Raw genomic sequence first — 21,763 nt, forward strand, 5'->3', positions numbered from 1 at the left:
CCACCCCTACTCCCAGAACTTCTTGTGTCAGTCAGCTGATCGAACAGGACAGGATGTCTCTGATGGGGAGGGAGGACAAGACTCTGGTGTGGTGAGGAGGGAGAGGAGGAGGGACACGACCCTGGACTGGTGAGAGGGAAGTAGGTGGGGAGGAGGGAGAGGAGGGTGGACACGACCCTGGACTGGTGAGAGGGAGGTAGGTGGGGAGGAGGGAGAGGAGGGTGAACACGACCCTGGACTGGTGAGAGGGAGGTAGGTGGGGAGGAGGGCTGAGTAGAAGGTCCTACAATGTGATGCTAAAATCCCACTGATCTCAGATTGTCTTTCATTATAGGATCTCTGACCATGATGAGGTTACTGTTGCAGTATGTGGAGGATGATGAGTTTGTTGAGCCTTCAGCTCTGTGAGGAAGAAAGACATACACACACACACCTCTACCTGGGGACCCCACACCGACACACACCTCTACCTGGGGACCCCACACCGACACACACCTCTACCTGGGGACCCCACACTGACACACACCTCTACCTGGGGACCCCACACCGACACACACCTCTACCTGGGGACCCCACACCGACACACACCTCTACCTGGGGACCCCACACAGACACACACCTGTACCTGGGGACCCCACACCGACACACACCTGTACCTGGGGACCCCACACCGACACACACCTGTACCTGGGGACCCCACACCGACACACACCTGTACCTGGGGACCCCACACCGACACACACCTGTACCTGGGGACCCCACACCATCACACACCCCAGGGATCTCAAACTCAAATTGGGAATCCTGGAGTCCCAGGATTCATTTCCATGAATCTCCAAACCCACTCGGAATAAGAAAATACTTATTATTATTACTTATACTTACGCCAACTGACCTGGAAATAGGAAACCATTTCAACAAGTGTAGAACTCAAAGCAATGCCTCTCACCTCTTCCATTTTAACCTCAGAGTTAAACTACTGTACGTGTGTGGTAGCTGTGCCTAGTAGACCTAGCAGCGATAACCATTTTAGACCTAGTAGACCTAGCAGCGATAACCATTTTAGATGGTATTTGTGACTAGACCGTTTTCATGATCAGTGAAAATAAAGATGATGCAAGCCGATTCATGATTTCAACTGGCTGAGAATCGCTGCCTGCCTGTTTCTCGTCCCTACTGGGGCAGCTGGAGATCAAATTTCAATATTAAAACAATGTGGCAAATGTCAGAGAGACAGAAAGGTTTATACAAATCTCCACTGTTGAAAACTAAATGTTAGTCTAAAAGAAATGTGAGTTAATGTCTAGATGCTTTTTATAGTGGAGATCAAGTTTGTAAATTACCTGGCTGGGCTGATGAGACAGTGGATTGCGCAGTCATAGATTTAGCTGGTGGTAACTTGTGGAATAGACACCAGCTGGAATGCCGTTTTAACCAATCAGCATTCAGGATTAGACCCACCCGTTGTATAATCATGAAGGTAAAGAGTATTCTATATAGTGTATAATTTTGTTTGTATGTGATCTGGCCTATGTTAATAAGTCTGATGTTTTATTACTGTGTTATATATCTCCATCATCTTCAACTCAGCTTTGAGTCAGCTGTTTAGCCAAGACAACAATCCTTAGTCCAGAGTACAATAGTTGATTTTAGAAGACATTACCTAGAGAGGACTATAAATAGCAAATAGTTGGGTGATCAGTGTAGACGTAGCTGAAGAGAGACAGTCCACTTTAAGTGTATCCTCATTTAGACTCCTCTCACTCTCCCCTTATTCTGCCCCTATGCTGCTCCTGGCCTGGTTAGAACATAAGACAGGGTCCGTTTGACTAAAACTAGTTGACTCTTCTCGTGCAGCTTTGTGTAGAGAGCTGGACATCGATGGTTTATCAAAATTCTAGGTACTGGAATGCTTTTGAACTTTTTCATGATGAGACACGTCACATTGTATTGAAATTGTCTAATTAAGCAATAAGGCATGAGGGGGTGTGGTATATGGCCAAGATACCCCGGCTAAGGGCTGTTCTTAGGCACGACGCAACGCAGAGGGGCTGGATACAGCTCTTAGCCATGGAATATTGGCTATATACCACAAATCCCTGAGGTGCCTTATTGCTATTATAAACTGGTTACCAACCTAATTAGGTTGGTCAGCATTCAGGGCTCGAACCACCCAGTTTACAAATTGTATTTTAGTACATCTCCGAATATTAATGTACTTGGGAAATAAAGTGATATTTGATTTGAAATGCTGCGGTTGTTGGCGGGAACAAAAAAAACAGAGGGTGGCACATCCGCACACTTTATAATATAAACATAAAACCAAAAAGATTGGAGTGAGGCATGAAACAAGTGCGATGACTTGTCCCAGTTGTGCTTGGTGTTTGAGGACAAAGACAGAGACAGCTGACATACTGGGTTATTGTGTTTTACTCCATCAGTACAGAGATGAGGAGACGTCAGAGAGAGGACAGACGCAGCAGCTAAAGTGACAGAACACACACACACACAAGTACCTATTTCATCTCAACGCTGTTTAACACAATTCCTATGAAGGGTCGACGTGATCCATTACACTGAAAAAGTCCTCATTAGCAACAGATTAACAGCATGCTTTTGACATGAACAGGGTTCTGTGGCACTCCTAACCAATGTTAAAGCCACACTAAACTGTATGAAGACCCCGTATAATGTAGTCGGTATATATTCATTGATTTATTCAGCGTCCCCAGCGTTAACCTGGAACTAGATTTTACCCACATCCACAGTGCCCTCTAGTGGATTCACATTGTAGTACCGTCTACCAAGCGGTAGGGATGGAGATGCGGAACTATGGCCTGCCATTCAACTAGTATCAGGTCCTCCGTGTCACCCAAATCACATCACGGGCACGCGCACAACCAACAGTATGTGGACACCTGCTCGTCGAACACCCCCCCCCCCCAACAAAAAAAACCAATCATGGGCATTAATATGGAGTTGGTCCCCCCCTTTGCTGCTATAACAGGGACCTATGGGGACGGTATTGTAGCTGTATAGCGGTCAGTTTTGTTTTTGTCTTTTAAAAAAAGGGACACACCAAACTGGCAGTTACGACTGTGTCCCAACTCAAGGACGCCATTTTGACAAGGGCATAGTAGCTGCACGTTCACAGCTATCGTCAACGAAAAAAGATGTTTTGTAAAGTAAAAACAGAGTGATTGTAGCAGACAGTGTGGCCCTTGGCAGCTCACACATTCAGAAGCAGCAACACCACTTTATTACGCTCATAAATCACACAGCTATCAAACACCATTTTCAGCTAACAAAGTTGCTAACTTTTCTGAAGGGAAGGTTACACTGCTGAGAGCCCAGCGCTGCTTTGGAGTGTGTCACACTGGTCTGGGATACACACACACACACACACACACACACTTTGACAAGAGTATCCACACTAACCTGGTGCTCCCTCCTTGCACTGTCACCCACTGAAAGAGACATAAGACACGTTGATCCCATGATAGAGGCTACAGCTGAAGACTTAGGATTAGTGCTGGGATGGAGCAAAAGCCTGCATGCCCTGCAACCCTATTACACCCAACGTGACAATACAAGGCTACCAGGTTTGTGTGACTACCGCTTGTCAGATAAACCCAAGCTGAACTAAAAGAGTTATAAACAGGTCCTGTGTCAGTCTATAGGGCTCTATTCAATCCGTATCGCGGAAGATCCGTTTTACAGCGCGATTGAAATTTAAAGGCAATGTTCCCTCTTTAGCGGAGACTGCCGCATATGTCGGCTCAAATCGGGAATTACCTTTTATATATTTCTATGGCGCAATCTGCAACACTTCAGCTTTACAGACTGAATAGAGCCCCAAGATGTCATCCTACACGTCTAGCCAGCTCAAAGACAACGGCAATTCAGTGCCAACAGGTGAGTAACAGGCTTGCACTATACCATGTAGACTAGCAAGCACGAATACATAGCGACATAATAACGCGTTGGTACATACATGTTATCCAAAATGTTATAACGAGTGACATAAATAGATCTATTCCTTTTTAGTATCCATCTGAGGTGAAAGTGTAAACACAGCCAGAGAAGAGATATAGCTGAGGCCTAGATTTCATCCGATCGGGCCGAAAACCTCTTAAAAAGGCAACGTTCCCGCGTTCACGGTAAATGCTGCATACTGTGTCGGTTCAATCAGGGGGATCTAACATGGGATCAGAACGAATCCAGGCCTTAGACGCGCAGAGATATAGAGAGGGATAGGCATTACTCCTCAACGGGCTGAATGTCATCTCATACCAAATAAAATGTTACCTCGTCACTTAGTCGTCGTAGTGCGAGGTGCAAATGCAATTTAGGTACGATAAAATACTGTTAATATGAATAGCTTATCTGAGAACAAGCAGATGTCACAAACAACAGCAAATATGTAGACAGAGTTACACACACATTTAAATGCATCAGGATGGTTACATATTATATCGATTATGTAGGTATATTCTCCATATATAATCCGATTGCATATTATTGAGATTTACACCTTTGTACATGTTGAACCCTCAGCTTGGTCTCATTCCATCTCTTACTAAACAGCTCGGTAGAAGACAGACCTGGGTCAAATACTGTACTTTCAGAAACAATGGGCGCGCTTGATTTAGTTCGGTGGGACTATTCCATTGGTTCCATTGCACTGGACAAGCTAAATCAAGTGCACCTCAAGTTGTACGTATTTGACCCAGGTCTGGTCTAGTGATGAGGTGGAGGGAGGATGGGCCCCGCTGACAACTCCTCTCTCTTCATCTGAAAGCTACTGTTGGGTGACAGGAGTGAGGATAATAGCAGCTATCCAACTTGTGACGTCACTGGACAGTGAGAACAACACACTGCGTAGACTACAGACAAATATCCTCCATTCAACCTTTGGTCTACTTCCTCTCTACATCACGGAAAAGGACAGCTGGATATTTAGACTATGGCTAATGTTAAAAAAAAGGCACTAAGCATGTTACATTTCAAATAAACATAGAATGCCATGCAAAGTCACTTTGACCTTCAGCATGAGATGTCGGTCTGTTTCGACAAAAGGAAAAAAAAAAGAGAAATAAGGAGATTTACTGTGTAGCGTAGAATTCAGGCAGGTCTAAAACACAACGCGCACGGCTACTGGCTGGTTGAACAGCACGACTATGTGTTGTGTGGCGGTTCACAGCCGGTGAACCCAAAACTATGAGTGTGTGTGAAAGTGACGACAACCACAAGGGGGAAATAAACATATCGAGCACTTTGTGTTAACAGTCGATAAACTACATTATATGCCTCTAACACAAAGTCCCACTGATATCATGAGGGGACTATTGGAACAAACATTGGAGGAGAACCACTTGTGCAGCTACCAGATTACAGCCACGATGGAGAGATCCGAAGGGTTAAAGTCATGCTCGGAACTAAAAGATCACCCTTAGGCTAGTTAGCGACTTCCAGCGGGCGTCAAGTTTCTTCTCTTGACTGAGGATAACGGGCTTTCTTTTGAGATGTCATACTGTGGCAGTCTTGAATATTGCCTGTGAGATGAAGTTGCTCCCAAACATTGATCTAAGGTCAGTTGAGTGTGTTTTACTCCTAATGGTTAAGGTTAGAATTTGGGGAGGGGAGGCTGGTCCTAGATCAGGGGATAGGGGAGTAACTTCTCCCTAGAGCTGTTGACTGACTGACACCAGGGGTGTGTCGGCGTCAGAGCTGTCCGTAACTCACAGGCTGCTGTCCTGATTGGCCGGCTCACTGCACTTCCTGTGCCGGGGGGAAATGGAAGCCAGCTGGGTGGGGGAGGGGGAGGCGGTGGAGGAGGTGTCACTGCCTCCCCCCTCAGACCCCACCGAGGGGAGCGAGGTGAGCTGGGGGACTGGAGGTGCTCTCTTTCTGCCCAGAAATACTGCCCCCTCAAACCCTCCCTTCCTTCTCACCTCAGACCTAGCCTCCGCCACTGATCCTAACCCCGCCCCCTCCTCTTCCAGTTGGACCCTTCGCCAAGTGTCTCCTCCAGGACTGTCGGGGGGTTGCCGTGGCGATACCAAAACGCCCTCTTCGGCAGTGGCGCCACCTGTGACCACGGAAGCATTAGCAACGGCATCAGCATTAGCGGCGATAGCGCTTCGGCTAGCCCAGAGCTCCATGGCCGAGCCCCTCCGCTCGCCCTCCTCTCCCCCAGCCTCGCACAGTGACCGGGTTCGGGCCTCTGTACCTAGGCCTGCCCCCTGTCCGGGGCTCTCCAGCAGACCTGTCCCCAGGGAGAAGTTCTGGAAGTCTCTGTAGCTGTGGAAGGATTCTGTGCGGCGGGCGTGGGCCAGCAGGGGGCTCTCTCTGTAGGGTCGCAGGGCTCCGTAGGTGGCCGTCTCTGGGATGGGTTCCTGGGCCTGCAGCTGGAGGCTGGGACACACAGAAAGAGAATGGGGATCAGATAAATAGATATAGATGCCATGAAAAAGACAACTATACAGACAAACGTTCACAACATGAAGAGTCAGAAACAGATTACGGTGTGTAAGTGACCTGGAGCAGGACTCTCGGAGGCGGCTGTGCTGCAGCACCGAAGGCGCGGGGCTGATGTTGGGCGTGGCACAGCGGGAGGTGCTGAGGTCACACTGGTCCAATAGCTGCAGCAGCTCCTCCTCTGTTGGTCCGCCCACCTCTGTCAATCAAAGACATTATCACTTATCAGTGTCAAACTAAATGTGAAAGCAAAGTGTCAAAATGACACTATACAATCCATGGATATGTGCAATGGCCTCGGAAGCATCTGTTCCTATACATAAAATGCATTATCACTCCTCACCGTCAGTCTTCTTCTCCTCTCCCTTGTTGGCGGTGTCCATAGCGGTGGTGAGGTCCCACATCTGAATGCTGCCGTTGCCATGGCCAGTAAAGAGGTACCTCCTTGGTCTAGAACCCATCCTGCTAGAACCCTCGCACTCCCTCACCGTGAAACACGAGATGGTGGTCCCATCCACTGCCGCCACCTCACAGATCCTAGCAGGGACAACCAGGACAGACCACATCAGACCAGAACTGACTGCATTCAGACTACAACAGAGCAACCATCGTTCTGGTAGTTCAGTGTGTTTGAGCATAGTGCTAGCAGCACTTTGGTTAAAAGGTTGTATGACCATATTTGATGAATTTAAGTGTGTTTACTGTGAGCTGGATGAAAGTGCTAAAGGACCATGTTCATCAGACAAGGCTATAAAATAATGATGTGATCACACTCTCCGTAGTCCATGTGAGTAAGACCTTTGAACAGGTCAACATTCACAGGTCGCGGGGCCAGACGGATTACCAGGACGCGTACTCAGAGCATGCGCTGACCAGCTGGCAAGTGTCTTCACTGACATTTTCAACCTCTCCCTGACCCAGTCTGTAATAACAACATGTTTTAAGCAGATCACCATATTCCCTGTGCCCAGGAACACTAAAGTAACCTGCCTAAATGACTACCGACCCGTGGCACTCACGTCTGTAGCCATGAAGTGCTTCGAAAGGCAGGTCATGGCTCACATCAACACCATCATCCCAGAAACCCATGACCCCCTCCAATTCGCATACCGCCCCAACAGATCCACAGATGATGCAATCTCTATTGCACTCCACATTGCCCTTTCCCACCTTGACAAAAGGAACACCTATGTGAGAATTCTGTTCATTCACTACAACTCAGTGTTTAACACTATAGTGCCCTCCAAGCTCATCACTAAGTTAACCTGTTAGGGCTAGGGGGCAGCATTGACACGGCTGGATAAAAAACATACCCGATTTAATCTGGTTACCACTCCTACTCAGTAACTAGAATATGCATATACTTATTACATATGGATAGAAAACACCCTAAATTTTCTAAAACTGTTTGAATGGTGTCTGTGAGTATAACAGAACTCAAATGGCAGGTCAAAACCTGAGAGATTCCTTTACAGGAAGTGGCCTGTCTGACCATTTCTGGAACTTCTTTGCCATCTCTATCATTTACTAAGGATCTCTGCTCTAACGTGACACTTCCCACGTCTTCCATAGGCTCTCAGAGCCCGGGAAAAAAGAGAATGTCGTCATTCCAGCCCCAGGCTGAAACACATTATCGCCTTTCTCAAGTGGCCCATCAAGAGACACTAGCTTATGCGCGTGACCCCGACCGCCCCCGCCTTTGGGATTTTTTCCTCTGTTTGCCGAAAAGGAGATTCCCTGTCGGAATATTATCGCTTTTCTACGAGAAAAATGACGTAAAAATTGATTTTAAACAGCGGTTGACATGCTTCGACGTACGGCAATGGAATACTTTGAATTTTATTGTCAGGAATTGCGCCAAGCGCGCGACACTTCTTTACTATTTCGGATAGTGTCTGGAACGCACGAACAAAACGCCGCTATTCGGATATAACGATGGATTATTTTGGACCAAACCAACATTTGTTATTGAAGTAGACGTCCTGGGTGTGCATTCTGACGAAGACAACAAAAGGTAATGACATTTTTATAATAGTAAATATGATTATGGTGAGTGCTAAACTTGCCGGGTGTCTAAATAGCGAGCCCGTGATGCCTGGGCTATGTACTTAGAATATTGCAAAATGTGCTTTCACCAAAAAGCTATTTTAAAATCGGACATATCGAGTGCATAGAGGAGGTCTGTATCTATAATTCTTAAAATAATTGTTATGCTTTTTTGTGAACGTTTATCGTGAGTAATTTAGTAAAATGTTAGCGAATTCCCCGTAAGTTTGCGGGGGGTATGCTAGTTCTGAACGTCACATGCTAATGTAAAAAGCTGGTTTTTGATATAAATATGAACTTGATTGAACAAAACATGCATGTATTGTATAACATAATGTCCTAGGGTTGTCATCTGATGAAGATCATCAAAGGTGAGTGCTGCATTTAGCTGTCTTCTGGGTTTTGGTGACATTATATGCTGGCTTGAAAAATGGGTGTCTGATTATTTCTGGCTTGGTACTCTGCTGACATAATCTAATGTTTTGCTTTCGTTGTAAAGCCTTTTTGAAATCGGACAGTGTGGTTAGATTAACGAGAGTCTTATCTTTAAATGGCTGTAAAATAGTCATATGTTTGAGAAATTGAAGTAATAGGATTTTGAAGATTTTGAAAATCGCGCCACAGGCTGGCAGTGGCTGTTACGTAGGTGGGACGAATTCGTCCCGCCGGTCCCATAGAGGTTAAGGACCCTGGTACTGAACACCTCCCTCTGCAACTGGATCCTGGACTTCCTGACAGGCCGCCCCCAGGTGGTGCACGGGGGCCTCTCAGGGGTGCGTGCTTAGTCCCCCCCTGTACTCCCTGTTCACCCACGACTCCAACACCATCATAAAGTTTGCCGACGACACAACGAAGGTAGCCCTGATCACGGACGACGATGAGACCGCCTATAGGGATGAGGTCAGAGACCTGGCAGTGTGTTGCCAGGACAACAACCTCTACCTCAACATGAGCAAGACAAAGGAGCTGATTGTGGACTACAGGAAAAAGAGTGCCGAGCACACACCCATTCACAACGACGGGGCTGTAGTGGAGCAGGTCGAGAGCTTCAGGTTCCTCGCTGTCCACATCACTAAGAACCTATCATGGTCTAAACACACCAAGACAGTCGTGAAGAGGGCACGAGAACACCTATTCCCCCTCAGGAGGCTGAAAATAGTGCAGCTGTCGAGTGGGCTCCCGAGTGGCGCAGCGGTCTAAGGGGCTGGATCTCAATGCTAGAAGTGTCACTACAGACCCTGGTTGGATTCCAGGCTGTATCACAACCGGCCGTGATTGGGAGTCCCATAGGGCGGCGCACAATTGGCCCAGCATCGTCCAGGTTAGGGGTGGGTTTGGCCGGGGTAGGCCGTCATTATAAATAAGAATTTGTTCTTAACTGACTTGCCTAGTTAAATAAAGGTTCAATAAAAAAATTAAAAGAGCATCCTGACTGGTTGCATCACCGCTGGGGTGGGTATGGCAACTGCTCGGGATCTGACCGCAAGGCGCTACAGAGAGTAGTGAGTACAGCCCAGTACATCACTGGGGCCGAGCTCCCTGCCATCCAGGACCTCTATACCAGGCAGTGTCAGAGGAAGGCCCTAGAAAATGTCAATGACTACAGCCACCCAAGTCAGGTCATAGACTGTTCTCTCTGATACCGCACAGCAAGCGGTACCGGAGCGCCAAGACTGAGACCAAAAGACTCCTTAACAGCTTCCACCCCCAAGCCATAAGACTGCTGAACAGTTAAGAAAATGGCCACCTGGACTATTTACAATGACCCCCTTATTTTATTATTATTTATGTTTGCACAGGTTCGATGTACACTCACTGGACTCTAACCACACACACACACACACACACACACACACACACACACTGCACTCCAACACACACTCCTATTCCTTCACATACGCTGCTGCTACTCTCTGTTTATTATCTATGCATAGTCGCTTTACCCCTACATACATTTACATATTACCTCGACTAACCAGTACCCCTTCACATTGATTCTGTACCGGTACCCATTGTATATAGCCTAATTATTATTATTTGTGTTACTATTTTTCTTTTAGTTTATTTTGCAAATGTTCCTTACTTTTTTTCCTCAACTCTGCATTGTTGGTTAAGGGCTCGTAAGTAAGCGTTGTATTCGGCGCATGTGACAAATACAATTTGATTTGGGTCGATGTTGTGTGGGGATAACTGATGAGTAGCACCTTTTCCCGGTGGAGGAGAGGCGAACAAACAGCTTGTTGGTGACGGGGATGACCTTCTGAATAAACACCTGCTGGTCATCTCTCTCCCCAAACGGACCTGAGGGGAAACCAGACCACACTGGTTAGATTGGGCTCTAGAACAACTGCTGTACCCTTTTCACACTATCATGTCCACCCAAACCAAACTGTGTTGGCTCAGATATTTTCTTTTCACATTGTCCTTTTCAGCAACTATGGGTAAGCAGGACGGCTCAGTAGTGCTCGGTTTGGCTCACATCGGTTCAGCTCAGTAGTGTGAAAAAGCCCTTCATTGAAGGAGATGACACCAGTCTTACTGGGATTTTAGACCCACACGAACACTAGGCTTTAGACCAGGGGTGTCAAAATAATTTTGTCCCAGGGGCCGCATTCAGTCTTCAACAAGGTCCGGAGGGACGCACTGAAAATTGGTTGTATTTCCTCGCCATCAAAATTTGAAGAAATTTGTCCTCGAGCCATTGTTTTGGGAATTTCCTTTGCTCCCTGACTGTCTAGCTTTCATTTGCGTGATTATGAGCGAGCTGGAAACAGTATGAAGGTCGATCCATTATCATTTCTACATAGCTTGGATTTAGTTTTATTGATTTTAAAGCATATTGTGATTGTTTTTTATTTTTACTTAATTCACCCGTGGGTTTTATGTTTGACACCCCTGCTCTAGACCCTTTCCAGATAAAAACAAATGTTATCCATCCCTTCCATTTACCATATCTACAGTTGAAGTTTACATACACCTTAGCCAAATACATTTAAACTCAGTTTTTCACAATTCCTGACACTTTTAATCCTAGTAAAAAGTCCCTGTCTTAGGTCAGTTAGGATCACCACTTAATTTTAAGAATGTGAAATGTCAGAATAATAGTATACAGAATGATTTAGTTCAGCTTTTATTTCTTTCATCACATTCCCAGTGGGTCAGAAGTTGACATACACACAATTAGTATTTGGTAGCATTGCCTTTAAATTATTTAACTTGGGTCAAACGTTTCGGGTAGCCTTCCTTCCACAAGCTTCCCACAATAAGTTGGGTGAATTTTGGCCCATTCCTCCTGACAGAGCTGGTGTAACTGAGTCAGGTTTGTAGGCCTCCTTGCTCGCACACACTTTTTCAGTCCTGTCGACAAATGTTCTATAGGATTGAGGTCAGGGCTTTGTGATGGCCACTCCAATACCTTGACATTGTTGTCCTTAATGCCATTTTGCCACAACTTTGGAAGTATGCTTGGGGTCATTGTCCAATTGGAAGACCCATTTGCGACCAAGCTTTAACTTCCTGACTGATGTCTTGAGATGTTGCTTCAATATATCCACATAATTGTCCTACCTCATGATGCCATCTATTTTGTGAAGTGTACCAGTCCCTCCTGCAGCAAAGCACCCCCACAACATGGTGCTGCCACCCATGCTTCACGTTTTGGATAGTGTTCTTCGGCTTGCAAGCCTCCCCCTTTTCCTCCAAACGTAACGATGGTCATTATGGCCAAACAGTTCTATTTTTGTTTCATCAGACCACCAGAGGGCATTTCTCCAAAAAGTACGATCTTTGTCCCCATGTGCAGTTGCAAACCGTAGTCTGGCTTTTTTATGGCGGTTTTGGAGCAGTGGCTTCTTCCTTGCTGTGCGGCCTTTCAGGTTATGTCGATATAGGACTCGTTTTACTTTGGATATAGATGCTTTTGTACCTGTTTCCTCCAGCATCTTCACAAGGTCCTTTGCTGCCGTTCTGGGATTGATTTGCACTTTTCGCACCAAAGTACATTCATCTCCAGGAGACAGAACGCGTCTCCTTCCTGAGCGGTATGACAGCTGCGTGGTCCCATGGTGTTTATACTTGCGTACTATTGTTTGTACAGATGAACGTGGTACCTTCAGGCATTTGGAAATTGCTCCCAAGGATGAACCAGACTTGTGGAGGTCTACAATTTATTTTCTGAGGTCTTGGCTGATTTCTTTTGATTTTCAAGTGATGTCAAGCGAAAAGGCACTGAGTTTAAAGGTAGGCCTTGAAATACATCCACAGGTACACCTCCAATTGACTCAAATTATGTCAATTAGCCTATCAGAAGCTTCTAAAGCCATGACATCATTTTCTGGAATTTTCCAAGCTGTTTAAAGGCACAGTCAACTTAGTGTATGTAAACGTCTGACCCACTGGAATTGTGAATCATAAGTGAAATAATCTGTCTGTAAACAATTGTTGGGAAAATTACTTGTGTCATGCACAAAGTAGATGTCCTAACAGACTGGCCAAAACTATAGTTTGTTAACCTGTTAGGGCTAGGGGGCAGTATTTGCACGGCTGGATAAAAAAAATGTACCCGATTTAATCTGGTTACTAATCCTACCCAGTAACTACAATATGCATATACTTATTATATATGGATAGAAAACACTCTAAAGTTTCTAAAACTGTTTGAATGGTGTCTGTGAGTATAACAGAACTCATTTGGCAGGCAAAACCCTGAGACATTTTCTGACAGGAAGTGGATACCTGATGTGTTGTATTACCTTTAAACCTATGCCATTGAAAAACACAGGGGCTGAGGAATATTTTGGCACTTCCTATTGCTTCCACTAGATGTCACCAGCCTTTACAAAGTGTTTTGAGTCTTCTGGAGGGAGATCTGACCGAACAAGAGCCATGGAATGATGATGGCCCATTAGACACCTGGCGCGCGAGTTCATGTTGGGTACCCTCGTTCCAATACGTTATAAAAGAGAATGCATTCGTCCACCTTGAATATTATTCATGTTCTGGTTAAAAAAGGCCCTAATGATTTATGCTATACAACGTTTGACATGTTTGAACGAACGTAAATATATTTTTTCCCCTCGTTCATGACGAGAAGTCCGGCTGGCTTAGATCATGTGCTAACAAGACGGAGATTTTTGGACATAAATGATGAGCTTTTTTGAACAAAACTACATTCGTTATGGACCTGTGATACCTGGAAGTGACATCTGATGAAGAGAATCAAAGGTAATGGATTATTTACATAGTATTTTCGATTTTAGATCTCCCCAACATGACGTCTAGTCTGTATCGCAACGCGTATTTTTCTGGGCACAGTGCTCAGATTATTGCAAAGTGTGATTTCCCAGTAAGGTTATTTTTAAATCTGGCAAGTTGATTGCGTTCAAGAGATGTAAATCTATAATTCTTTAAATGACAATATAATATTTTACCAATGTTTTCTAATTTTAATTATTTAATTTGTGGTACTGACTTGACTGACGGTTATTGGAGGGAAACGATTTCCTCAACATCAATGCAATAGTAAAACGCTGTTTTTGGATATAAATATGAACTTGATAGAACTAAAAATGCATGCATTGTCTAACATAATGTCCTAGGAGTGTCATCTGATGGAGATTGTAAAAGGTTAGTGCATCATTTTAGCTGGTTTTATGGTTTTGGTGACCCTGTCTTTGAATTGACAAAACATTACACACAACTCTTGTAAATGTACTGTCCTAACATACTCTAAATTTATGCTTTCGCCGTAAAACCTTTTTGAAATCGTAAAACGTGGTTAGATTAAGGAGATGTTTATCTTTCAAAGGGTGTAAAATAGTTGTATGTTTGAAAAATTTGAATTTTGACATTTATTTGGATTCAAATTTGCCGCTCTTGAAATGCACCTGCTGTTGATGGAGTGCACCACGGGTGGGACGCTTGCGTCCCACCTAGCCCATAGAGGTTAACAAGAAATTTGTGGAGTGGTTGAAAAACGGGTTTTAATGACTCCCACCTAAGTGTATGTAAACTTCCGACTTCAACTGTATGTCCCTTTCTCGTTTCCTCGCTCTCCCCAACCCTCTACCCATCCCTCCCTCTCTCACCGATGTCGTTGCCAGATGAGTAGCTGCCGTGGCTCTCCGTCTCCTCCAATGAGAGGATCTTAAAGGAGGCAAGGGGGGTGGAGCCAGGCTGCGTGGAGATCATGCCTCGGAACCGCGTCACCGTCCACGTCCGCACGTGGTTGTTGTCCGCACACACTAAAGGACACGCACACGGACGGACAGACAGAGACACACACAATGTACAGTACCAGTCAAAAGTTTGGACACCTACAGTACTCATTCCAGAGTTTTTATTTATTTGTACTATTTTATACATTGTACAATAATAGTGAATATGTCAAACCTATGAAATAACACATATGGGATCATGTAGTAACCAAAAAAAGTGTTAAACAAATCAAAATAGATTTTATATTTGAGATTCTTCAAAGTAGCCACCCTTTGCCTTGATGACAGCTTTGCACAGGCTTGGCATTCTCTCAACCAGCTTCATGAGGTAGTCACCTGGAATGCATTTTAATTAACAGGTGTTCCTTGGTAAAAGTTAATTTGTGGAATTTCTTTCCTTCTTAATGCGTTTGAGCCAATCAGTTGTGTTGTGACAAGGTAGGGGGGTATACAGAAGATAGCCCTATTTGGTAAAAGACCAAGTCCATATTATGGTAAGTACAGCTCAAATAAGCAAAGAGAAATGACAGTCCATCATTACTTTAATACATGAAGGTCAGTCAAGTGCAGTCGCAAGTAACAGATATCTCAACATCAACTGTTCAGAGGAGACTGTGTGAATCAGGCCTTCATGGTCAAATTGCTGCAAAGAAACCACTACTAAAAGGACACCAATAATAAGAAGAGACTTGCTTGGGCCAAGAAACACGAGCAATGGACATTAGACCGGTGGAAATCTCTCGTTTGGTCTAATGAGTCCAAATTTTAGATTTTTGGTTCCAACCGCCATGTCTTTGTGAGACACAGAGTAGGTGAACGGATGATCTTCGCATGTGTGGTTCCCACCGTGAAGTATGGAGGTTAATTTAGAATTCAAGGCACACTTAACCAGCATGGCTACCATTCTGCAGCAATACGCCCTGCCATCTGGTTTGCGCTTAGTGGGACTATCATTTATTTTTCAACAGAACAATGACCCAACACACCTCCAGGCTCTGTAAGGACTATTTGACCAAGAATGAGAGTGATGTAGTGCTGCATCAGATGACCTGGCCTCCACAATCACCTGACGTCAACCCAATGAGATGGTTTGGGAAGAGTTGGACCGCAGAGTGAAGGAAAAGCAGCCAACAAGTGCTCAACATATGTGGGAACTCCTTCAAGACTGTTGAAAAAGCATTCCTCGTGAAGCTGGTTGAGAGAATGCCAAGCGTGTGCACAGCTGGCATCAAGGCAAAGGGTAGCTACTTTGAAGAATCTCACATATAAAATATATTTTGTTTTGTTTAACACTTTTTTGGTTACTACATGATTCCATATGTGTTATTTCATCGTTTTCATGTCTTCACTATTATTCTACAATGTAGAAAATAGTACAAATAAAGAAAAACCCTTGAATGAGTTGGTGTGTCCAAACTTTTGACTGGTACTGTATATGAAGCACAGCCATTAAAATACAGATATTTAGACATAGAGATCATTAGCATACCTGTTATTTTCTTATCCTGATTACACAATGCTCAAACCTGTCCCAAAACCCTCCCCTCCCTCCCCTTCTTACCTGAGACCAGGTGTTTCTCCGAGAGCATGATCTTAGTGACAGGGGAGCGGTGGACAGTAAAGGTTTGGAAGAGCTGAGGTCCAGAGCCTACTGTCTCAGGGTGTTGAACTATGACCCGGACTGCTCCAGAACTGGTTCCATATGCTATCTCTATCCAGTTACCACTCACACCTCGAGAGAAAAATAGAGAGATAGGATTTCACAAAAGATAATTGCTCAGAAAGGCTGAAACCCAATGAAGATGGAAATACATGATTTGTGTGTGTGTGCGCATGCATGTACACGTAGGTATGTGTTTGAAAGTGTGTGTGTGGACTCACTGGTCTTGGGTGTGAGGTAGACACTGAGGGCAGTGATGGCGTCGTTAGACGGGTCGTGGTACAGCTCTGTCACCAACAGATCATTATCCTTCATCCTCAGAGGAAACTTCTGCATGTCTGAGAGAGAGAACCAAGAAGGTTTAGGGTCAATTCCATTTCAGTCAATGAAGGAAGTAAACAAAAAAAATCAAATTCCACTTCCTGAATTAAGCGTGTGTACCTATGTAGTAGATGGATCCGTTGTTGCAGCCCAGTAGCAGAAAGGAGCCGGCCGTGTCACAGCTGGTGATGGGAACTACATCCTGCACCTAATGGAGAGGAGAGAAAAGAAAAGGTTCAAATGATAGATCGAGATCTCTCTCTCTCTCTCTCTCTCTCTCTCTCGGCCAACGTCACGCAGGGCTCACACAACACTATGATTCTTTTCTCTGATGTTCATGGCTACTACTGTGCATCAAACAGTGGTAGGAAAAGTACTCAATTGTCGTACTTGAGTAAAAGTAAAGATACCTTAATAGAAAATGACAAATGTGAAAGTCACCCAGTAAAATAGTACTTGAGTAAAAGTCTAAAAGTATTTGGTCTTAAATATACTTAAGTATCAAAAGTAATTTTATTTTGATTGACAGATAGCCAGGGGCACACTCCAACACTCAGACATAATTTACAAAACGAAGCATTTGTGTTTAATGAGTCTTCCAGATCAGAGGCTGTAGTGTGAATGGGACCATTTTCCTGTCAAAATGTAACGAGTACTTTTGGGTGTCAGGGAAAATGTATGGAGCAAAAAGTAAAAGTTGGCAAAAATATAAATAGTAAAGTACAGATACCCCAAAAAACTACTTAAGTAGTACTTTACACCACTGACATCAAAAAAGGCAGAAAATGATGTTCACGGCACACATGTATGAACCTTAAAACATTCTTCTTCTCTAAGCCCTGTTCCCATCTCTCTCTCTCTCCCCCTCCCTCTCTATCCATCCTGACACACACACCCTATGTAATCCTACCTGCCAGTGCTGTGTGACAGCGTTCCAGACTCCCACCTTCCCAGTGTGACTGGTGGCCACCAGCTGGTTCCCAATGAAGAACAGATGATCTACGGGTACACCCAGACTAAACACACCTAGAGAGAGCGAGAGGAGAGAGAAACAATAAGACGCAAAACGCCCTCTCGCTTTCACAAAACACACAAACACACACACCTACCTATCTCGTTGCCACTCCCTCCGTCTTGGATGCTCCAGAGGATGATGTTGCTATTGGAGGCAGCTGCCACCATCTTGTCCTTATCACCATGGGGACCACCCACCACCTGTATAACAATAAACTTTATTGATAAAGCACCTTTCGGACAATACATTGTGATTTAGTGATGCGCAATCATAGCAGTGTAACCTTGGCGTTTAGGGCGATTCTCTCGATGGACCAGTCCAGATAGGGGCTAGAAAACACCTGCTGCCACCCCGACGACTCTTTTATCCTGAAGAATATACACGTTAATACACACACGTCAGTACACACACACACACACACTCAAGATTTATGAGGAGTACAATCTATAAATGATATCAACTCGGAGTCGATGAATCCGAATACAAATGCCAGTGTTACCTGTAGCAGATGACAAAGTGTGCATAAGCCACTACGATCCAGTTATGATGTCCAGCTACAATAAGCACCTTCCTAGGGTCCACCACAGCACCTGGACACATAACAAAGCACTTTACCTAATAACCTGGAAACATAACATTTGACCTTACAACCGAGAAACACACACAGTGCTGTACACAATGGTTGATAGTTGTATTATTTCCGCCTACCCATATTGTTAGCTACTTTTTACTGTATACTGAGCATGCCCTATACATTACCACGATCACGCTAAAGTGCTTACAAATGCAACATTATTACAAAATGTCTGTACACGACCATGCACAATGTATTTGGGTCAGGGTGTCAACAAAATGTCATTTGATCGTCAATATTACTAATAGGATAATTTGGCTGTGTTCTAAGCATGTGCGTAGGACACTGAACTCTAGCTCAAACCAGCTCTGATTCTAACACACACAGCCCAGAACTAAGTTAAGTGTGAACTTTTAACTTTGGTGCTTTTTACCCGACGTCAGGTCATGTTAGCTCCAGCTGTAACGCAGCCACACAAACGCCATCTCCTGACCAGCGGTAGGACTGAGGATTACTCTGATTGGTGGTTAAACAGGCACACGGTGTTCTGAGGAGACTGGGGAGTAGAGGACCACAGCCCCAGCCCTGCTCCACGCCTCATTACACAAACATCCTCGCCCACACCCTTGTTTTTGTTTTTTTAACCCTGCCCTCCTGCTTACCCAGTCTGTGTGGTCCCTCGGCTCCAGGGGGCCCGGGGAGTGAGGGGTGGGGGGGACAGGTATGGGGGAACCCCCCCTCTGCTCCGGTGGGACCAGGCCGATCCTCAGGGACAGGGCCCGAGGCTGCAGGGGTGGAGCTGAACTTACGGGCTGGGAGAGCTGTGGGAGAAACACATGAGTCAAGCAATCAACCAACAAACTAAGAAAAGAATAACTAGAATTCTACATGACGAACACATTTTATGAATGTCAAAAAGACCAAAAGTTCAAAGACCAAAACGGACGCTGGAAAGAACGTCACTAGAGCGCTCACCTTTTCCTTGTAAGCAGACAGAGAGATAGAGGGATAAGAGAGATGGAGGGAGAATACAATGACGTCCTGTAATTCACCTGTGCCAGAGGACAGAATTCCAGGTAAGAGGAGTTATGGGAATACGATACCTGGAGGGGGAAGGTATCCATGGAACAGAACACTGCCACAGGACGAACGTTCTATTTCCTCACACAGCAGCAACCTCCTCACTGAAGACAGCCACCGCAACACAAGAGGAAAAAGTCCAAAACACTGTAGAAACTTGATATATAAGCCACTAAATCAGCATTTAACAGCATGCTTACGCAGTAGGTAGAGCACTGAAAACTACTTGGGAAGTGGACAAGGTCAAACTATTAAGTGATGGTTAAATAACAATGTAATACCATGTAGAAGCACAGTAACTAGTCAGGTTAGTGCACGGAGGCCATACCTAACGGCGTTATCCCATAAAACTCAGCTTCATGGCGGAGAATGTTAATGTTTACCCCCCTATGAAGAGAAGAGAACATCAGCTCTAAGACTTTATAACCTGGACCAATATGCTTCTGCTAATATTTAAAGGATACTGTTCCTGTGTGTAGAGAGTGTCAGGTGTTCTTACCGTAAGTCTAACTCTTTGGTTCGAAGAAAATTCAAAATGGGCGCAAAGGCTGTCGGGTCCCTGTCAATAAATATCTGGAGGACAAGAGGCACGTTTCGAAACTTAATACATAAATATCATTGTTACAGTTTAATATCACTGTACGAGAGTACATGAAAGAGTATTTGTGGAACGTGTGACCAACGCTCTCACCAGACCCCCCAAAAAAACATGGACGAAAAATATGTTTGCCTTTCGCATAGAAGAATGTACTCACAGCTCCAGTTTCATCACGTAGAGTTGATATTCTGCCACTCAGCAAACTGAAACACACACACACACATAACCTCATATTCTAGTTAGCCCATAACAAGCTGATCTCAGCTTTCATTCTGGCTTTATGTCAAATGTGGGCCAGACTAGTCAAAACACTGTTTTTAATACATTATCAAGATTGAATCCTTGGGAGATCAACCTCGAAGTGAACTAGGTAACCTTTCCTGAGCTGACGCCAGATCACATCTTAGCAGATATGTGCAGAGGGAGGTAGACCCCACCTTGAGAAGAACGAGTCTGGGATCCACATCAGAGTCTGTCTAGAGGTGCTGAACCTGAGAGGGTAGATCAGACCAAGGATATAAGACGTACTGTATCACGACGCAATGGATTGTACTGTACAATAATACATACAAAATGTTCATGAATTCTCATGGGTTTTCATGTATTCCTCCGAAGAGGGACACATAGAAATACATAAAAGGGATGATATGGCCTATGTCCAAGGTGGAGTCAGGTTACATACACACTTAATACATTATGGAAAGTATTTACTGTGAGATACATGTATCATGATTGGGTAATGCTACTGCAGTCTGGTCTCAAGGTTGTGTTCGATTTCTCATCATGGACACAATGCAATTGCAATTTGTAACATATCATACACATTGTAATTCATAACATACGAAATGGATGATGGACATCCACAAATTAATACGTACCATAGGACACGTAACATCTCATACTAACTGGAGTGTGCCGGATTTAAGTTTAGTATGTTACGCCTACCCTCGAGTCTCTGGCTACTGGAACGCAGTCAATAATACAGGCAATCTACTACACATTCTCCAGACATCGCCGTAGTTAACTATATGAGCCTACATCCTGTGACAGATCATGGCCATTCGCTGCGGAACACCAAGATTGCATGTTGATACAATGTAAACACGCCTTGACAATACGAGCGCGTGTGTTGCGTGCTTTTCGTGCATTTTATCGCAGCTCCAATTCCATGTTCTCGTCTGCGACAGCATGCCATTGCCAACCTAAAAAGAAACAACCATTGCAACATGTCGAGTATGTCAATACCGTCCTCCATGAGCGCACATTGACAGTTCTATAGACTGTGAGGCTATTTAAACGCTGTAATACCTTGTCCCACCGACGTTCAGTTGAATAATTTCTCCCATCCCAGATGTTAAATTGACATTCGCGGCCATGTTTCCACCCCGTCCCGTGCGTGTGGGTCACTCGTAGCCAGCAGAATATGTCCAATGTTTCCAGTTTGGTGTGTCGATCTTCAGTTTACCCCCTTCTGCTCCTCGCTCCCCTACGTCTCCAAGCCTCCATAAAAATGTTCCACTTCCACGCAGCGATAGTTCCCGAATTCATAGGCTATGGTTGTGTGTAGCCTTTAGGCAATGGTCAGGCGAGTCTAATTTACCAAAGTTAGCCGATATACACGTTCATATGCATCCATGTGAGTTTGTAATATCGAGTATTTTAGGGTCTTCGAGCTGCTTTCTGTGTCGTGACGACTGTCGATGAGGTGGTCTGGTCGAAGGAACCGCTGCCTCTCCCACTACGGTCACTACGTCATCCCATATCTGGAGCCCTC

The 21,763-nt window shown here is 44.8% G+C and overlaps 1 protein-coding gene across 2 annotated transcripts; it reads right to left on the reverse strand.

The window, feature by feature from the left end:
- Window positions 1-2,412: 2,412 nt before the first annotated feature.
- LOC106610746 (BTB/POZ domain-containing protein KCTD3) lies at window positions 2,413-21,728 on the reverse strand. Of its 2 annotated transcripts, none has more exons than XM_014210273.3 (19): window positions 21,298-21,728; window positions 20,427-20,480; window positions 20,147-20,192; window positions 19,891-19,964; window positions 19,720-19,778; window positions 19,415-19,495; window positions 18,974-19,132; window positions 18,237-18,327; window positions 18,021-18,105; window positions 17,832-17,937; window positions 17,633-17,748; window positions 16,843-16,930; window positions 16,623-16,739; window positions 16,303-16,473; window positions 14,613-14,768; window positions 10,731-10,827; window positions 6,824-7,017; window positions 6,541-6,679; window positions 2,413-6,417 (listed from the first exon to the last, which is right to left on the reverse strand). In XM_014210273.3, exons 1-19 carry the CDS (start codon window positions 21,363-21,365, stop codon window positions 5,742-5,744), a joined length of 2,577 nt encoding a protein of 858 aa, XP_014065748.1. In that variant the 5' UTR covers window positions 21,366-21,728; the 3' UTR covers window positions 2,413-5,741. The 2 variants fall into 2 exon arrangements, with proteins under 2 accessions (XP_014065748.1, XP_014065749.1); XM_014210274.3 differs by lacking the exon at window positions 21,298-21,728 and adding an exon at window positions 20,868-21,273.
- Between the last annotated feature and the right edge of the window lie 35 nt (window positions 21,729-21,763).

Source organism: Salmo salar, chromosome 09 (genome assembly GCF_965601325.2).
Source record: "Salmo salar chromosome 09, fSalSal1, whole genome shotgun sequence".
Taxonomy (NCBI): Eukaryota; Metazoa; Chordata; class Actinopteri; order Salmoniformes; family Salmonidae; genus Salmo; species Salmo salar.

Coding starts and splice junctions, on each gene's coding strand:
- LOC106610746 (XM_014210273.3), bottom strand. CDS start 21,365: ATGGCCGCGAATGTCAATTTAACATCTGGGATGGGAGAAATTATTCAA. Junction 19,133..19,414: donor TGGATACCTTCCCCCTCCAG/GTATCGTATTCC, acceptor TTTCTCCCACAG/CTCTCCCAGCCCGTAAGTTC. Junction 7,018..10,730: donor CTCTCCTCCACCGGGAAAAG/GTGCTACTCATC, acceptor TGTCCCTGCTAG/GATCTGTGAGGTGGCGGCAG.